The following is a 17,407-nucleotide window of genomic DNA, read 5'->3' on the forward strand; positions in this document are numbered from 1 at the left end:
AAACTACCATAAGCTTTATTGCTGCTGCCATGCTGGTCCATGCAAAAAATTTCTCATGCACACTCTGGAGAGCACAGAGCTTTTGTATTTGAGGATATGAGGAAATGTTACTGTTGCTGTCACTGTCATGGTCAGTATGGAACTATGGATGCAATTTGACCAATTTGACAATACTTAAATTAATATTTAAGATAAGTGTTATTTGCTATTGCTCTGTTCTGTAAGCTTTGTGTACACCCAATGCACAGGTTTTAGATATTGCTCCCCAGATAGTTCAGCTGTGAAGAATGTGTAGGGTGATAGTATCTTCATATACCAGATGTTTAAGGATAATCCTATGTATAGTTTTTTTTAGGTAGGCTAAATTGAAATTTGTTTTTGAAAACCTGAAGCGTATTTTGGTACAGTTGCCTAAAGCTTAGAAAAAACTTTTGTATTCTTTTCTTTTTAGTGTTGAATAAAATATACACTAGTGTTCCTTCTGTTAGAGAGGACAGGATTTTACATAACACTTTTTTTTTTTTTTGAGAAAATAAGGTATTTTTCAGAACATACAGCTCGGATTTAGTCATTATGGGAGAGGGAACACATCAGTTTTTGTCATGTGTAATCGTTTGTCTTCCTCTGACAGAAAAAACAGACATTTTCTGCAACTATCTTAGTATACAAAATGAGGGAATCTCCACTGAAGTCCTGAGATAGTTCCCATTTTGCTTCAAAATTTGTGCCCAGTACGTGTTCTTAGATCAGGGATATCCTGATATTTCTTTCCAGTTTTATTACACAACCCTGAAGCACTTTTTGAGTAGATAAGATACTCCAGCCTAACAGTGCATCAAAACCTCTAAATATTTGGAGTCCTTTTTTGTTGAAAGATTGATGAATCTTGGTCCTTACTTTCCAGGATTCCATCAACTTTTACAGGCCTGTTTTGTAGTCAGTGCTCACTAAACCATCACTATCAGGTGGCAGGCATTTGCTGTTTATGTAGCTGCTAATGAGATCTCCCAAAAGTTTTTTTCATGACCTTCTCTGGTTCTCAAAGAATAACATCCAGCCTCCCCAAACTTGTGTAACATCACATTTTAAACATGAAATCACATCCATTAATTTTATTTCATGTGTAACTCAGTACTGAAGACGGTGCACATATGCCTACAACATTATGGTCATAGATCATAGAAATCCATAGAAATCATATAGAATCATAGGAAAGAATCACAGAATATCTTGAATTGGAAGGGACCCACAAGGATCATTGAATCCAGCTCCTGGCTCCACCCAGGTCATTGATGTTTGTTTCTGAGCTACTTGATATTTTCTTATTACAACTCCTTTTCTTTGGCCCCACTCCCACTCTCTAAGATATATCAAAAGTCATGCTGCTTCCTATTTCCCTGATTGATTGACCTCCCCACATCCTTCTCCTTCAACAAATGGAAGAAAAATGTTATTTCCCATGTTTTGGTACCAACTCTGGTTATTATGAAGTATAATATCCAAGAGTTGGACAAAGTCATAGTAGACTTGCAAAGGTCTTTATGCATATGTTTTTGAACTGACAGTAACCAGAAATTCTGTAGTAAAACTGTGTAATTGTCTTTTTTCAACCCTATCTTTTTCCCACCTGCCTTACCTGTCTCATATTTGTAGTGGTAAATGTACTGAACTCTCAGTACTGTATAAGAGGTGAACACAGTTCTGGAGGCTGTGATATTATAAATTATAAGATACATAATCAGTTAAAACAGTTTTAGAGTCCCTTGGATGACAAAATGCATAATCTAGTAGGTCCCTCTTCTGATTTTTGTTGTTGTTGTTATTAAGATGAATCTGTTAAGTAGTAGATTTTCTTAGTCACAAGTTAAATACAAGTTACTCTGGGTACTCTTTCCCAAGTCAGAAAAATGGTTCAGTCCTCTTCCCCACATCATCGAGTGCATACTGAAAGTCGTATCAGTTTCTCTGTCTTTGTACATACAGACATTTAAAGGTAATGCTAGTAATTTATCTTGGCTGCATGATACATCAGGATGTACAACAGCTGAATGACTACTTGAAAGTTCTGTAAGCATTTGGATGTGTGTTCCTGGAAGGACTAACCACCTGAATTCATTCCAAGCTCACGCTTTTATTCTCTAATTTCCTTTTGTTGCCCTCTTAACAGTAGCTTATAGATCTAGTACTAGAGAAAGTAAATCTACAACGCTAACTGTGCCAGAACAGCAAAGAACAACACATCATCGTTCACGTTCCGTATCTCCTCACCGTGGCGAAGATCAGGGCAGGACCCGTTCACGTTTACCAAATGTGCCATTACAGAGGTAGGCATCACAAGCGAGTGAAACTGGGTGATTTCAAGTTTGTGTAATCTGTCACTGGTACCTGTTTACTTACCTCTTCAGCATTTTCTCTCTTTTTTTTTTTACAAAAAAATGTATCTCAGTTTGTGTGTTATTTGAACTTGATGTATGCACTTCTTAATTATTCAAGAGCATCCATGAGATGAATAACTTTAAGACTTATCTTTTACTGATATTTTCTCTGTGATTCATCATCCTTGTTTGCTCTACCACAACTAATACATGCAACTAATACAAGGGTTCAGAAATGCTTTTCAGCCAGTGACTGAATCTTATATAAAGTCATTTATGTATTTTTGTAGTACAATAAATAATGACATGCATGAATTGTATAATAAATATGAATTGAACTTCTTTTGACATAACAGCAATTTTAAATTACCAATTCTATTTATAATTTGACATTCTTAATGGAAAAAGTAAAATATTGTTTGCAAAATCAAGCAGCGATTTGTAAACCTCTCTTTTCTGCATCTACTGCTTTTCATAGACAACCTATTAATGGGAGGATCCTTTCAGACCTTTTCATTTGCATTCTTTATGATTTTTTTGAGTAGTGCCATATTAGACAGTTTCAACACCAAACTTGACCCACTTTTTGCTCTTTTTATTGTCAGGGCAATAAGCTTTTCTTGCAACCTTTCATGGAACCTTAAATATTAGACTAGTTTTTTTTTACCAGCTTTCATTTCCTGTGGTTTCTAGAAAACTTCAGTTTTGAATTACTGCAAGAGCTCAAACTGTTTTGCTGGTAATTTTATTGCCTACTAGCTGTGGTAGTTAACTGAAAATTTCCCGTTTTTGGGTTAATTTTGTGTACAACATTCTATGCTACAGTGACATGCTTGTCCATTGTTTCAGGATCTGTTGGAATTCCATTACTGATCATTTAATACCATGCTCTCCTAACTGTTGTCTGCATCATCTTTTTCTGTCCTTTGCCTCTGATTAATATTGATGCTCTTTGGAAGATGATGAAGATAATGGTAGTGATGAAAATATAACTATTCAGAAAGAGTCAGCAAGACTGGTTAAAGCAGGCTTTGAGTCTCATAGATAGTGTCTGAGGTGTTTCAAAATGGTGGTATATTTTAGGAAACCAGCTTCTTCCACTTGAGAATCCTGATGATCCTGCTTCTGCATTTCCATCCTCCGTGTCATATGTGCTGTCCTTGTACATTGAAATTATGTGTGCTTCTCAAGTTCCTGCATGAATCCCCCTCTGTTACTTCAGTTCTTTTAGATTAAATTATTTGACTGTCCAACAAAATCACTTGCTGTAGCACTTCAGTTATACGTCTTCAACAAAGAGGTATGGCTGTATGGAAAACAGACTTTGGCACAGACTTCTCTTTTTATAGTTGAGAGAATGAGATTATTTCTCATTCTTCTTTTGCAAACATATATATGTGTTTTTGTTAGAAAATGTCTGCATCCTCCTATCTATAAGCAGGATGCACAAACAAAATATTTCATAGTCAACCCCAGCTATCCTTTCATTTTCTGCTTTGAAAAATGAGTGCTTCTTGTTACTATGGCAATTATTAAACTAAAGGAAGAATCTGCACTTCAAAAAAAAAAGTAATTTATTTTCTTGTTCTTTTCCATATGAAAAGAGCTTTAAATTCCTATCATGGAGATGAGAGCCTGCCTGAAGTTAGGCAGAATCATTTCCTTTTTTTTTATAAGACACAGTTTGGATTAATAAAGTCTGCTGCAAATTCACATATCCTCTCTCACAATGTCCTAAGAATATTTGGAGATACTTGAGCTACCTGCAAAAATTTGACAACCCAAAATGAACCGTTAAAAATCTGACTATGAAGCTACAAATGCACAAAACAATTTCATGTGAGGTATTATAAATTCTTATGTTTTCACAATAGTTCTTTAAGTACAGGCTTGAAAAATACTATTAATGAGTCCATCAATGTATAAAGAAACAGTGCTCTAAAATGGTAGAAATGACTGCTCTATACTTAAAGATGTATTTTTTATCTATTTTTTTAAAAATACATATATTTTTGAAAGCGTATATTACCAATTTAATGAATAAAAGACTTTGTTCAATCACCTTGTACGGTATAATTATCCATTAAGCTGTATTATTTGCGTGAAAAACAAGATTATCATACATATTTCTGCCTTTCAGGAGTTTAGATGAAATCCATCAAATGAGAAGATCACGTTCTCCAACTAGACACCATGATGCCTCCAGAAGTCCAGCTGATTACAGATCCAGAGACATGGATAGTCAGTATTTGTCTGATCAAGAAAGGTACATCATCAGTCTGAACTTGGAAGCAAGTTCAGAAATGTCTTTGTTGGTTTGCTTAATTTTAAAGTGTTTATCAGAAAACCACAGTCTGATAGTAACGGGGAAGGGACAGAAAATCGTCCTAATTTCAAAAACTAGTCATAATTAAGTTAACTATGCCTCTTTTCTGGTGAAAATGTGCACTGGGTTGACAGTAGTAGCAGGTGTCTAGACTAATTGTTGTGGTGTGTTTGTCCTAGAGTACTCCGCTGTTTACTTCATGAATGTAAGCCCAGAAATTTTTGCTAGAAAGACGTAAATCTACATGTATGCCCTAACTATTCTTGCAACACAGACACCACAAACATATTTGTCTGTTTTGGAAGTCAGCAAAATACCAGGCATTACTTCCTACTACTTGGGAGTTGCATATACTATAGTTTACATTCCTATACTAACATATTTTGGACATCTACCTTATTTGTCTCACAGCATCTTACATAGCATTCTGGTGAACTTGGTACAATACACAAGAATAGCAAGGATAGTTACGGAGCTTGTAATTAAGAAAAATCTCCAGTCTTTGATGCTTGACACATGCATATCTCTCCCTGGAATGTATGCAGAAGCTACACTCCTCAGAGAGTATGCGTTCTCTACGAGGCATTGTTTTCAGTTATCTACAAATATCTTCTAATAAAATGGAAGGAAAAGAGGATTTCTGCTTAGTTTTTAGCTGAAAAAAAATTAGACAAGGTTTTTCAGTTCAGTATTTTGGAAACATAATGGTGACATCGCATGGATTATCAGTTTTTGTGGTTCATTTATATACATAGAAAAATATCATATAGCTAAATTATAATGGTAAACTTTTACCATTCATGTACAATCCATTTTCCTAGTAAAGTCCCATTTTTTTGCAGTCTGTTTCTATTTTTTATGAGTAACAGTGACAAAACCTTTCTAAATAATACAGTCATTTTAATATAGCAAACATGTTTTGTAGTGATGTGAAAACATGTGAAGGAATACATATAACAATCTCTGGAACTCTTTGTCCAGTTTTGAAGCAACACAGAAATTGAATAACAGATGGCTTTTTCAGTTAAACTAGTTCAGTTTTGTATATGATCTTGCCTGTTTTGTTTTGCTTTGGTTTGTTTTGTATTTTAAATATGATAACATACATATGGAAATTAATGACTTACTTGGAACATTTTAAAATTCCAGTGTCCTACTTTATAGGCAAGAAGTATGTACAGAATTGTCTAAGTTGGATTGTTGTATTGAATTTCCTTTCAGAGGTGAATTGAAATGCTTTTTAACTGTAGTGAAATCAGATTTAGAGTTAAGCTAATTACAGTAATTTCCCTTTGTTGCAAATATTTCATGTTACTAGTTATTATAGGTAGTGATACATTCAAAGTATTCCTGAAAATATTTATTGAATAGTTTTCTTATTCAGCAGATTTGGAAGAGATATTTAAACGTAGCTTTTGTCACTAGAAATAAGTATGACTGTATAGAAGATTATCTTATAGTAAAGCCTCAAAACATGATATAAATGACAATATATGCATGGAGTGCGCTTGGAGGGCAGGACTTGCACTGAGAATTTTTCAGAGATGAGCCATCAGAAAAAAGCACAGCAGCAATGGACTGTTGAATTTGTTTGGATGAGTAGGAAACAGACTTCAGTTCTTGGGTGTTCAGAAGACACTTTTCAGAAGTTAAAAGATCAGAAGTGAAGAGAGGATTTGCAGGATTTAAACATGAGTGCCTGTACTTAATCTCATTCAGTCATAATCTGCACTGGTTTCATTTTTTTTTCCATTTTCATTTTCTTCTTTTCCTCAAGTTTCTTCAGTTGTTGAAACTGCTTAACTCTTGCAGACCTCACTGACTTTCAAGGAATTTAAGTAGCACCAAAGGGAGGATCAAAAACAGCTTTTGTTTTTGATGTAGTTGTTGTAAAAGCAGTTTCATTGTTCATGTGAAATCCTCTTTCACATCTTGAGATTTAAAATATATATATTTTTTTGGTATTAGTCCTATGTCTCAGTATCAACATTAGTGCAAGTGTTATGTGCTGTTCGTTTACTGAACCCCTCATCAAAACAAGTACATTCTTGTAGATACTCAACATAAATTTGGTTTGGAATGTATTTTCGTGATAGTTGCATGGCAGAAATTTTAGTTGCTGAATACTTTTGATCATTTTTTCAGTGATCCGTTACTGGTCCCAAATTAATAGTGAATATTTTGAGTATTTTCTTGTAAAAATAATTGCTATAGTCTGTTACAGAAGTATATGGTGTGATATGCTTCCAGTAGAACTGATTTGATCACTTTACCTTTTTTATATATGTTTATATAAACATGTATATGTTCATAAATATATATAAATCTGGTAGGAAATGCTACGAATACTAGGAAATCTAGCTAAGCAGTATACTTTGCTCTGAATTTAAGATCATCATCTGATTCTTAAGGAGATAGCACTTTTCACTTTTTAGTGTTTGTTTTATTCCTAAATAATATCTCTTAATCTGAGTTCTTAAATATTCCCATTAGAAAACTCTTGTTTTAGAATAATAATTTTTATTTTAAATGTCTCCAAAACAGTCTTAATTTTCTGTAGGACTACCAGTATCATCTTATATTATCAGTAATATACTGCTAGGGATTCTTTTGCTTTTTTTTTGTTCTTGATGTTTTTACGGTGAATTTGCTGTTTTATACCCCTTTTTTTTGGATGAATTATGTATTACTGTTTGCCATGGGCTCATTACAATAGATAGTCTCCGGCTCAGCAAAGGTAGAATAAATATTAACAAAGTACGCTGTGATTTAATGTGGATTTTGCATCTACTGTCTTTTAGATTTTATCCTGCTTCACCAGATACTCTCTCAGATAATTAAGCAGTGCACGAAACTTCTTGTATATAGTGTTTTAATAATTTCCTCAGTTCTTGCAAGAAAATCACAAAACTCTTAACTAATTACAGAAAATGGTAACTTTTTCTTAAAATGCACATATATTTGTAATTTGGAAACTTGCATATAAATGCTGTCAGTGCTCTAAGATTAGGAATACAATTTTTGCTTTAAAAAAAAAATGCAAAAATCCAAAAAAAAAAACAATTCAGTTCACCTTTAATACCTTTTGTTGCATCAAAATCAGGCTAGCGGTTCCAGATACAAACTTAAATCTCACATGTGACTAACAAGCCATTATTTTAGTCTTCCTAGTTCAGAACTTCAGATGAATATTACCTAAGCTACATCAATTAAATAGGTCATTTTATAATGGTATGAAGCACAGAACACATGGAACAACTGCTACTTTTTGTATTTTGTAATCTTTTCTCTCTCTGTCACCGTAGTACTTCATATGATTCCCAGCTTCTTTTAAAATACCATGTTTCCATGAAGTTCAGCTTTACTTTCATATTTACAGTAATTTGAAAACTGGGGGCTTTGTCTTTCTGATTGCGCTGAAGTGCATAAAACTACAGGATTAATTTAAGGGATATTTCATACCATAATCGTATTTACCATAGGCATAAATATATATTAATTTTACCATCTTGCTTGGATGTAGCATGTGTTTGGTTGCATTAAATGAATAATGGAATAAATGGCTGATTTTTCTGAATTGGAAACAATAAGAAACAAGAAGTCTGGCTGATAAGCATTTTTTTTCTTTAGGATTGCATTGCAAACTACTGTAAGGAGCTATCAGTCAGAACTTGTATTTGTCCAAACATAATATTTCCAGTGAACACCTATTTTTCCCTAAAGAGCAACTGGTTACTCTTTCTGTAAACTGCTTTGCAGTGAATTAGTAACAAACCTTCTCTGCTTTTTTCATGTATGCTTTTGTGGCTTATAAAAAAACAAACATCATTCTTTTTTTTTTTTTTTTCTAAAGTGTTTCTTCATGAATTGATTTATGAGAAAGGAGGTTATTAGAGAAATGTAACTGATTTGGGGATTCCTGACAGAATTCATGAAGAACTCTGAAACAGTACTTCTGAATTTTAAAGGGAGAAACTCTACAAAATTACGTGCCGCAGCGAAAGGATTTGCTTGAAAATGTAGTTACCGCAGGCATTTTTTTGGCTCACATTCTTTGAGAAGTGCAGTCTGGGTTTGAACATTAGCAGGCTATGTATCTGGATGGAAGTTTCTTGTTTCTTTTTATGTTTTTATTTGCATATCATTGGCATAATCCATGTCATCTAATGCTTCATAATTCTATCTGTTTCACTCACCACCCATCCTGTCTGTGCAGTGAGCTTCTTATGCTGCCCAGAGCAAAACGAGGAAGAAGTGCAGAGTGCCTACATACCATCAGGTAAATACAGGAATCTGGTAATCACCAACACCTCTGGTCAGTTGTGTATGCTTTGTGTGCCCAGCATCCCAGTATGTGCAGAACTTCCCAGTATGTCGTGATCCAGGTGTCAGTTATTCTTTTTTCTTGTTTTGTTTGTTTTAAATCAGATCAAGATGTGTATGTATGTTTGTAAACTTCCATAGTAAGGATTAAAGCAGCTAAAGAATTTCTGATTTTGCAGTTGTTTTTTGTCATAGATTATCTGTCTAGTCACAGAAGTCCTGATCAGCAATGCATGGCAGTGTTATTACAATTTCAGACGTTCTTTTTGAGTTGTTTTTGTTTGCCTTTATTTCCATTTATTATGTCTGTGTTACAGTCAAGCACAAGCCAATAATCTTTGCTTGTGACACCTAATCTCATGGTGACTTTGAACATTTGTAGAGGAGAGCAAGGTGATTAAGGAGAGTGTGATTTAAAGGCTCCCCCACAATGCTAGATTTGAGGGGTTTCATAATAGATTTTTCCTTTCTGAAGTTGATCTAGGCATAAACTTTGCAGTTTGAGCTCATCTTCAATCTTAAATAATCTCTTATCCCAAAGCTTGGAGCTTTCTGTCTTAACTGTTCCTAATGCTGAGAAACTAAACAGAAATGAAATATCTTAATCTAGCAAATAAAACTATGCCCCCCTTGTTTCTTATACCACATCTGTTAACTCTGTTAATAATAAAGGTCAGATTCTGTCAAAAATATTCCAGTTAGAATCAACAAAATTGTAAGGTTTGTGTTCCACAAGTGTTAAAAATGAAGCAGTTAACTATTTTTCCAATCAGGAATTGGGTGTTATTAAGAACTTCATGTTGATGTAGTATGTTTAAAAACCATTTAATATACTTACTCATTTCCTTTGAGTAGGATTCCCCTCTACAGAGTAGTTTTTATTAATTTGCCCTGGCTTGTTTTAATTCTCTTCACCAAACTAGAAACAGCATAAAAGATGCTGTGATAAGGCTCTGATATACTGTTTAATAGTAAAATAATAAATACAAAAATAAATAAATAAAATAAATACAATAACTTTCCTAAAAACTAACAATAAAAAACCCACAACTGAGCATCACTGCATCTGTTACATTAAAATTTAAATTTTACTTATCAGTAGTTTAATTCTCATATTTCATCTAAAAAGCTTTTGCCTCAACATTTTAGGTTTTGCTTAATCTCTTCACTCCTTGTTATTTTATGTCAGTTTATTGTCATGGAATACTAATTTTTATCTGCCTCCTTCTTCTGGCCTTTTTCTGTTTTGCTACACTTTCTATAGCTTTACGCCCTAATCACCCCCAGCTCTGTGCTTTTTCTTTTACCCATTAAAGATTATAATATTCATTATAATTTTTCAATGACAGACAGAGTTTAAATTCTTGCTTAATGCATGAAGTAAATATTGTATCGTAAACTCTTGATGCTCTTTGTCTAGCTGCTATAGATTTCCAATTGTGTTACAAATCTACTAGCCTGTCTGGCAGCTAACCAACTGAAAATTGTGCATGGGCAGCTAGGTAAGAGGGACTCTATTCAGGGAGTGCAGCCCTTCCTTGCCTTTTTCCTTATTCTATTTTTTTGCTCTTATTTTCTTATAATTAAGAAAAGTAACAAAGTATCCCAAATTAGTAAAATAAATTATTACAGTAATAAATTAACAACGTATTGAAGTAACAAATATAACAGTGAGAAGTTGTTAAAGTAACAGTAATGTTATACTATAAAACAAAGTACTTTTAATAGCATATTGAACGGGGCTATGCAGGCAACAGAATTAAATAGATTGACTGTTAAATATAACTCTGAGGCTTATGCAGCCTAATCCATGTTGGAATAATACCCAGAAAGTTACCAGTACCCATGCTCAAAAACCCTTTCAACAAAAATTTTGTCCACGCGTTAGTTGCCATTTTTCCTCCTTACTCATTCATAGTGGCCTGACAGTTATTCATGTTAGAAACAGGATTGTAAAACATTATTCCTGCTTTCTAGACAGCTTGCTGAATAATGTTTTAATTAATTGTTGAGACAGCTTCAGCATAAAATGGGATATGTGTTAAGTGTTTCATGCTACATGAAAGAAAGATTAATATGAGATTGTCCAAGCTACAAAGTCAAGATCTATGGTTAGTTTGCTCCACCAGTTTACAATATTATTCCTAGCAGCCCATCCTGACCACCATTGACTTAGAGCAGATATGGTGGAAGGGAAAGTGTACCTATGCCATAGACCATGGAAAATCACAGTCTATGTCTTAGCTCACACCTAGTACTCATTCTCCGCTATCATACTCTGCTACTATGATAGGATCGATGTGATGGACAACCATACCTTTATTCCCATTTTGCAACATCACAGTGATCTCTGCTAGAGAGTTCAGCAGTGATGACAGCTAAACCTATACAACAGAAATGGTCAAAGCTCCTCTGTTACTTTCTCAGGCTTTTACAAACAGTAGGGTTCCCAGAAAGAGAGTTGTTTTATCTGACTGTGTTATAGCCAGGTTTGTAATGTTGATCAGCTGTGCCAAGGTCCAAGTCTCTGTAGGAATCAAAACATCCTGTTGGGACAGACCACTCTTGAAGCTAGCAAACTCCTCAAGGCTGCAGGTCCTTCCGCTAGTAGAACCACAGCTGTGGCCTGGTCAGGGAAATTGTTAAAACTTAGTAATTAACCATTGAACATTCATGATTCCCATTAGGCAGCCACTGTCTGCCTTTACATTTCTGCCTTGTTGACTTGGGTAGTGAATGTTTCCTGTTCTAAAATCTCATGTACTGTGAGTGATGGTATCAGATGGTTGTCATACAGCTTGGAGAGCTGCAGTGCTGGCTGATGTAGTAGATCTTCTAGTTTTTTAATTGGCTTGTGATTATTAATAACAATTAATTAGATGTTGAAGCTGATACACCACTTCTGAAAGACTTCAACATTGAAATGCCAGGTGCTATTACATCTATAACTGACATTGTGGTATCACTTTTTTAGCAAGCGTTTCATGCTTGGCTTTGGAAGCATGTCTCAGTTAAAGTCTCTGTAGGTCTAAATAAAGCATTACCAAGAGAAATAAACAGCAGCCTAATCCTTTACAAGAGCTTGTATATTTTAATTAAAAATCTCAATAGAAGGAATTTAGAGTATTTTCATTACAAGTACAAAATCTGAGCTGTACTAGTATTGTCATGAATTCATGGGCTGCTTTAACAAAAGTGTAATCGCAAAAATTTGTCCCCCAGATAGTTATCATGGTAGTTGAATTGAGAACATATATTGAGAAGTCTACTCGTGCAGCTAATAAACATAGTAAAATATTGTGCATTTATTTTAAGTTCTGGTCAATCTTGCCTTACTTTTACCTATTTTTTTTTATTTCTGGCATGTTTTTATGTTGTTCTCTTTTCTTTTCTGTTCTACCACATTCAAGAAGTTCTGTTAGGCAGTATAAAACATTACCGCCCAGGATGCCTTTACTAGAAAATGGTACTAATTGGAACCTATACAGGTAAGAAATATTTAGAGTCCCCTTTAAGTAGTTAGTGACTTCTTGGGAAATAAATAGTCTTGCCTTATAAAATAAATTAGTTTTTCATATGCTTTTGGTAACTGAGAGTTAAGGGACATAATCCTAAAATAACTTCATACTGTCTAAATTAACCCCTACATATAAAAGACAAACACTTTCCGTAAGGTAGTTTTCTTTACGGTTAACATTGTATGTTGCATGTTTTTTCTTTGTTACTTTCTTTTCTTTATGTATGTAATTTTGCTTACATGTCAAATTTATTTTCACTTTGTTTAAATGATTTTAATTTACAAAGCTCGACTCTTCCTGCATGTGCTAAGACCAAATCAGTGATTAGACAGGATATTTCTCTCCTTCGTGATTGCCTTAATTCACGAATACCGAAATTTGGAGATGACCTCCTGGTTAGGTAAGAAACTGAGGGTTAATCACCTCTCCTGTTTGGTATTTAATATGAATTTACAGACTAAATGAACTTCATTGTAAAGTGATTTCACATAATATACAGTGTATCACATCCTTTTATATTGGCTTAAGATTTACTGCACTTAATAAGGATTTAGATTGATTGATTGGTATTTCTCATTCCACTTTCTTACAAGTGGACAATGTTCTGTCTCATTCAGTTTTAAAAATTTCAACAGTCTTACCAAAAAAATTCTAGCAGTCTTTTATTTGGTTTTCTTTTCTAAACAAATCTTGGCACTGTCATCCAGTCAGCTCTTTTATGTTTTCCTTAATTAAATCATTGTGATTCTACATTTTCTGTAAAGAGAGCATTATTTTATGAGTTAATATCTAACATTGTATTCCTTTCTTTGTTTTCTTTTTCTTTCTCTTCTACCATTGGATGCAATGCACTGGCACTAGTGAACTACAGCCCTCCCTTGACAGGGCTAGGAGTGCTAGTACCAACTGCTTGAGACCAGATACTAGTTTGCATTCACCAGAACGAGAAAGGTATAAAATAAAAACTTATAAATTTCTTGTCATCTGTGCTGGTGATTTTTATCAGTTTTGTTTTTCTTTATATGAGTACTCTACATTACTGTACATTCATGTCTGCTTTGGTATTTGTAGACATTTTTGCTCCTATATTCATGTATGTCGTGTAAATTGTGTCTTGGAGCTTATAACTGCTTTTGGCTTCTTTCCTTGTTTTAGTTCAAGCTGATGTCATTGTTTGCAGAAGTCCTCAGTATGCTGATAATAGCATTGCAGTGTTAAGTATTTTGATGAAGTACCACTTGATTGTTAATCTTCATCGCCATTTGCTAAAAAGTATTACAGTTATTTCTTGCCTGCTCTGTGGATTGCTAAAAAGGTGGTGACATAATTTATAAATTATGTGACAAAACTCGTATTTCAAACCTGAACTGTAGTTTGTCTAGCAATGTATTTTCTGTAAGACATCCAGCCAAACTTCATTGCTTCTTTAATCTAATCTGCTGCATCTGCTTTTGCAATTACAAGGCAAGTCACTGCATTGAGATTTCTTTTCACTCTGTGACATTATATTAAGGCTCACATAAGTCTTAAGAAGATATGTTTGCAGTTGTGTCAGAAATATTGTTGTGTCACTTATATTGTGTAGGCATTTTATTTTTTTTTTCTGAATCTTTAATATTACAAAAACTTGCTTCAAAATCTTAGGTGAACTAAATACTATTGGTGTGTTTGGCAGATGGGATTGTTCCACGAGGGAATTTTTCATCACCTGCTGTTTTTTGGCTAAGAATTATACTGTTTTAGGGTGAGATTTTAGCTTCGCTAAAGGCAATAATGGGTTGCAATGGACTATGGCACAATTACAATTTCAGCAGTTCAGTGCATAATGAATATGGTGGTTAATTATGTGAAATTGCTTTGTCAGTCAACCCACAGTATGGTTATGAAAACTGTTGCATCATTTACATTATTGTGGGAGAGGACCTGTGAAGAAAGGCTGTGAGAACTTACTTTTTTCTTTGAGATAAGGTTTCTCTTGTTTTGTTTTTTTTTTTTTCGTGGCTGGGGAATTTCCCTTTCCCTCCTCCCCCACTTCCTGATGCTTCTTGATTGGAACTGTTCTGTTCTCAAGCTGTGCTCTTGTTGGATAGGACTGACTCATGTCCTACTGATATATCTCAACTAGATCTTCGCTAGTTCATTCCTTTTTAAGATAAAGCACAAGATATCATAATATCATATCTCATACGTACCTGGTCGTCCAAAACAAAAATTTTGACAGAAATAAGGCCGCCCCCAGCAAAACACAGGATGCCATTTTAGACTTTTTAGAAAATTTATTGTAGTATCATATTACTATGTGTGATAGATATATACAGTTGTATTCATCTGTAAGCAGCTATTTAATGCAACAATGTATGGATATAAGCAGTGTATGTTTTGTAGTTTCATTTCAAGATGCCAGACATCAAGCCGAATATTCAAAGAAATGGTAGTTGGCAACTGTAAAATATTGTAGTTAAAATTACATACTCAAATCTAAATCTATCACTGATGTTAACTATGTCTATTGTGTCTTTATGATTCATCTACAACAACTTCTGCCCACTAGGCACCAAATAGAATCAGCAGCATTTCTCATGTGCTCCTCATAAAGAGAAGTGGTTAGTCTGTGTTAGTGGCCTCTACTTCTACTAAGCGCTAGATTTTGCCAAATTGTCTCTGGTCATGATTGAGAATATATGCCCATCTCTGAAATTTTTACATCTTTGCTTAATAAGTCCTAGAGGGTGACTAAAAAGTTGCTTTTCACTTGGGGTCCTTCATGGAGGTGCAGAAAAGCTCTTTTTTTATGAAATTCATGTTCTGCATTTCCATGGTGGTTTTGTTGCAAATAAAAAGATGTGTGGCTTTGTCAGAGGATTAATGACAGGATTTTTATTTTTATATTTAGACATAAATGGGTTGTATTTTTTCCTCCCTAATACAGTCCAATTTGTGGAGGAACATATTATATTTATCCCCCCCCCCCCCCCCCCCATCACCCATTTAATCTTTTAGTTTGGGGGTAAACTAATTTTAGAAGATTTCCTACTCCATTGTTGAATGTGTCTGCTAACACTTTACTGTAAGTTTAGTTGTCAGTTGCATGTAATGATAGAGGAGTCTAGTTTGAAGAACAGGAATTAAGTTCAAGGAATGTAGAAAGCATTTATGTCTGTGCTGAGCAAGATAAGCATTAGGTACTTAAATTACAGTAACACACGTTCATTGATGTTACAGGTTCACAAAGCTTTTAGGAAAAGCTTTTGGAAAGCAAGTATAATGAAACACTCTGATAGATGATCTAGAAAAGGTTGTCTAGCCTTTGTTGCTGGAGACTCCTCAAGCAGAGATTATACAACCATCTGTCAGTTGTAGCTGGTCCTGCTTGTAGCAAAGAGAAACATTAGGGTTTTGTAAAGTCCAATTTGTAAAGCACTACTTTTTAATCAGTATACGTGTAGGACCTATGCTGAAGGTACTGTTAGTTGTTTTCATGGCTTCTTTTTTTTATTCACAGAATGGAGTTGTAGATTTTATTTTAAATGTAGGCTTTAAACCCTCAAAATACACAGACAGAATTATAAATGTGCCACTATATCTTTTCCTGAAAAAAATTATAAGTATACTTACCAGTGGAAAATTCTTTCTACCCATTCTGCTCTATCTTTTGTCTGACAGGGTATAAATTAGATTATATTTGAGATTAAGAATTAAAATGGTTAAAATTATTATTATTATTTTTTTTAACAAAATGATACTGACTGTGTGTGACTGATTGACCATAGAGCCCTATTTCTCCATGTTAATCATTTGGTGAAAACACTTAAAGTCCAAAAAATATAATTTTTTGTCATTTGGAATGATTGGAGTAATTATTGTTTTTTCAGATGTTGCTGCGTCGATAAAAGTTGTGTTGATCCACAAACACCAGCAGAAAAGTACTTTTCGCAATATATATAATTCGAGGATATACAAGTCTTGTTGCACTAAATACAAACAAAAAATTCCTTTTCTCCTTCTGTAAGCTATGTCAGTTGAACAAGGAAAGTCTGTATGATTTGACTAGCAAACTGACTTTGATCTGATACAGGCAAACTATTTTAATTAAATGAAATAGTTTGATACCGAACCTAACCCTTCATATATTTCTCTTTGACATGGTATACACTAGGACATTCAAAAAGGTCCAGGCTTTACCAATTCAGTTGCACCATGCCTGTCAGATTAATTTATTTATTTTTTGACCTATCCCTAGTTTTTTTGGTCAAAATAATCATCTTGTTGAGGTTTGTGATGATTTACAAGACATATGTTAGTTTATAAGATAGACATAGATACCCTCTAAAGCCAAGAAAAGTTTTTGCTGCCACTACTTCCTGTAGTGTGAGTTTTCATTGTCTTCTTCAATGTTTCTCAAAATCTTTTTTTTTTTTTTTTCCTGTGTAAATTGTGTATCATGTCCTAAAGCAGTGACATCTGTGTGCAAAGACTAGCCTCAGGTCAGGAAAACCCATAGGCATAGGATTTATGTGCAGTGTCCAAAACCAATTTACCTGTGCTTTCTCATCATTGTAGCATCTTCCCTAGATTATCTGATGATATTTAAGATTGTAGTAAGTGATAGTTACTTAGTAATATGAAGTATGGCTTATTGACATGAGTTTCTTATGTTGCAACAAATTATCGCAACAGCAGTTAGCACAAAATCAGCGATACAGATTGGTAATGCTTGTATGCTTTGATCCTGAGAGGTTTAGGAGCACACTGAGGAGCAAAGCCCGGTGATGAGTTCATGTAAAACAGCCTGCTTGTCTGCAAAATGCGACCAAACTATGTTAGACTCAACCTGAGGTGATTCACTGAAGTAGGACTTAAAACAT

At 34.2% G+C, this 17,407-nt stretch overlaps 1 protein-coding gene across 16 annotated transcripts in view; it reads left to right on the forward strand.

Annotated features, from left to right (window-relative positions):
- RIMS1 (regulating synaptic membrane exocytosis 1) overlaps nucleotides 1–17,407 on the forward strand; it is a 317,035-nt gene that overhangs the window by 193,302 nt on the left and 106,326 nt on the right. For 5 of the 16 annotated variants that reach the window (XM_040552072.1, XM_040552074.1, XM_040552080.1 and 2 more), the window contains exons 17-20: nucleotides 2,171–2,324; nucleotides 4,516–4,641; nucleotides 8,918–8,980; nucleotides 13,404–13,493. In XM_040552072.1, coding sequence (XP_040408006.1) covers nucleotides 2,171–2,324; nucleotides 4,516–4,641; nucleotides 8,918–8,980; nucleotides 13,404–13,493 — 433 coding nt within the window. Of the gene's footprint in view, nucleotides 1–2,167; nucleotides 2,325–4,515; nucleotides 4,642–8,917; nucleotides 8,985–12,434; nucleotides 12,513–12,828; nucleotides 12,943–13,403; nucleotides 13,494–17,407 lie in introns of those variants that run through there. The other 11 variants (XM_040552071.1, XM_040552073.1, XM_040552075.1 and 8 more) reach the window with 6 other exon arrangements.

This window comes from Cygnus olor, chromosome 3 (assembly GCF_009769625.2).
Source record: "Cygnus olor isolate bCygOlo1 chromosome 3, bCygOlo1.pri.v2, whole genome shotgun sequence".
Taxonomy (NCBI): Eukaryota; Metazoa; Chordata; class Aves; order Anseriformes; family Anatidae; genus Cygnus; species Cygnus olor.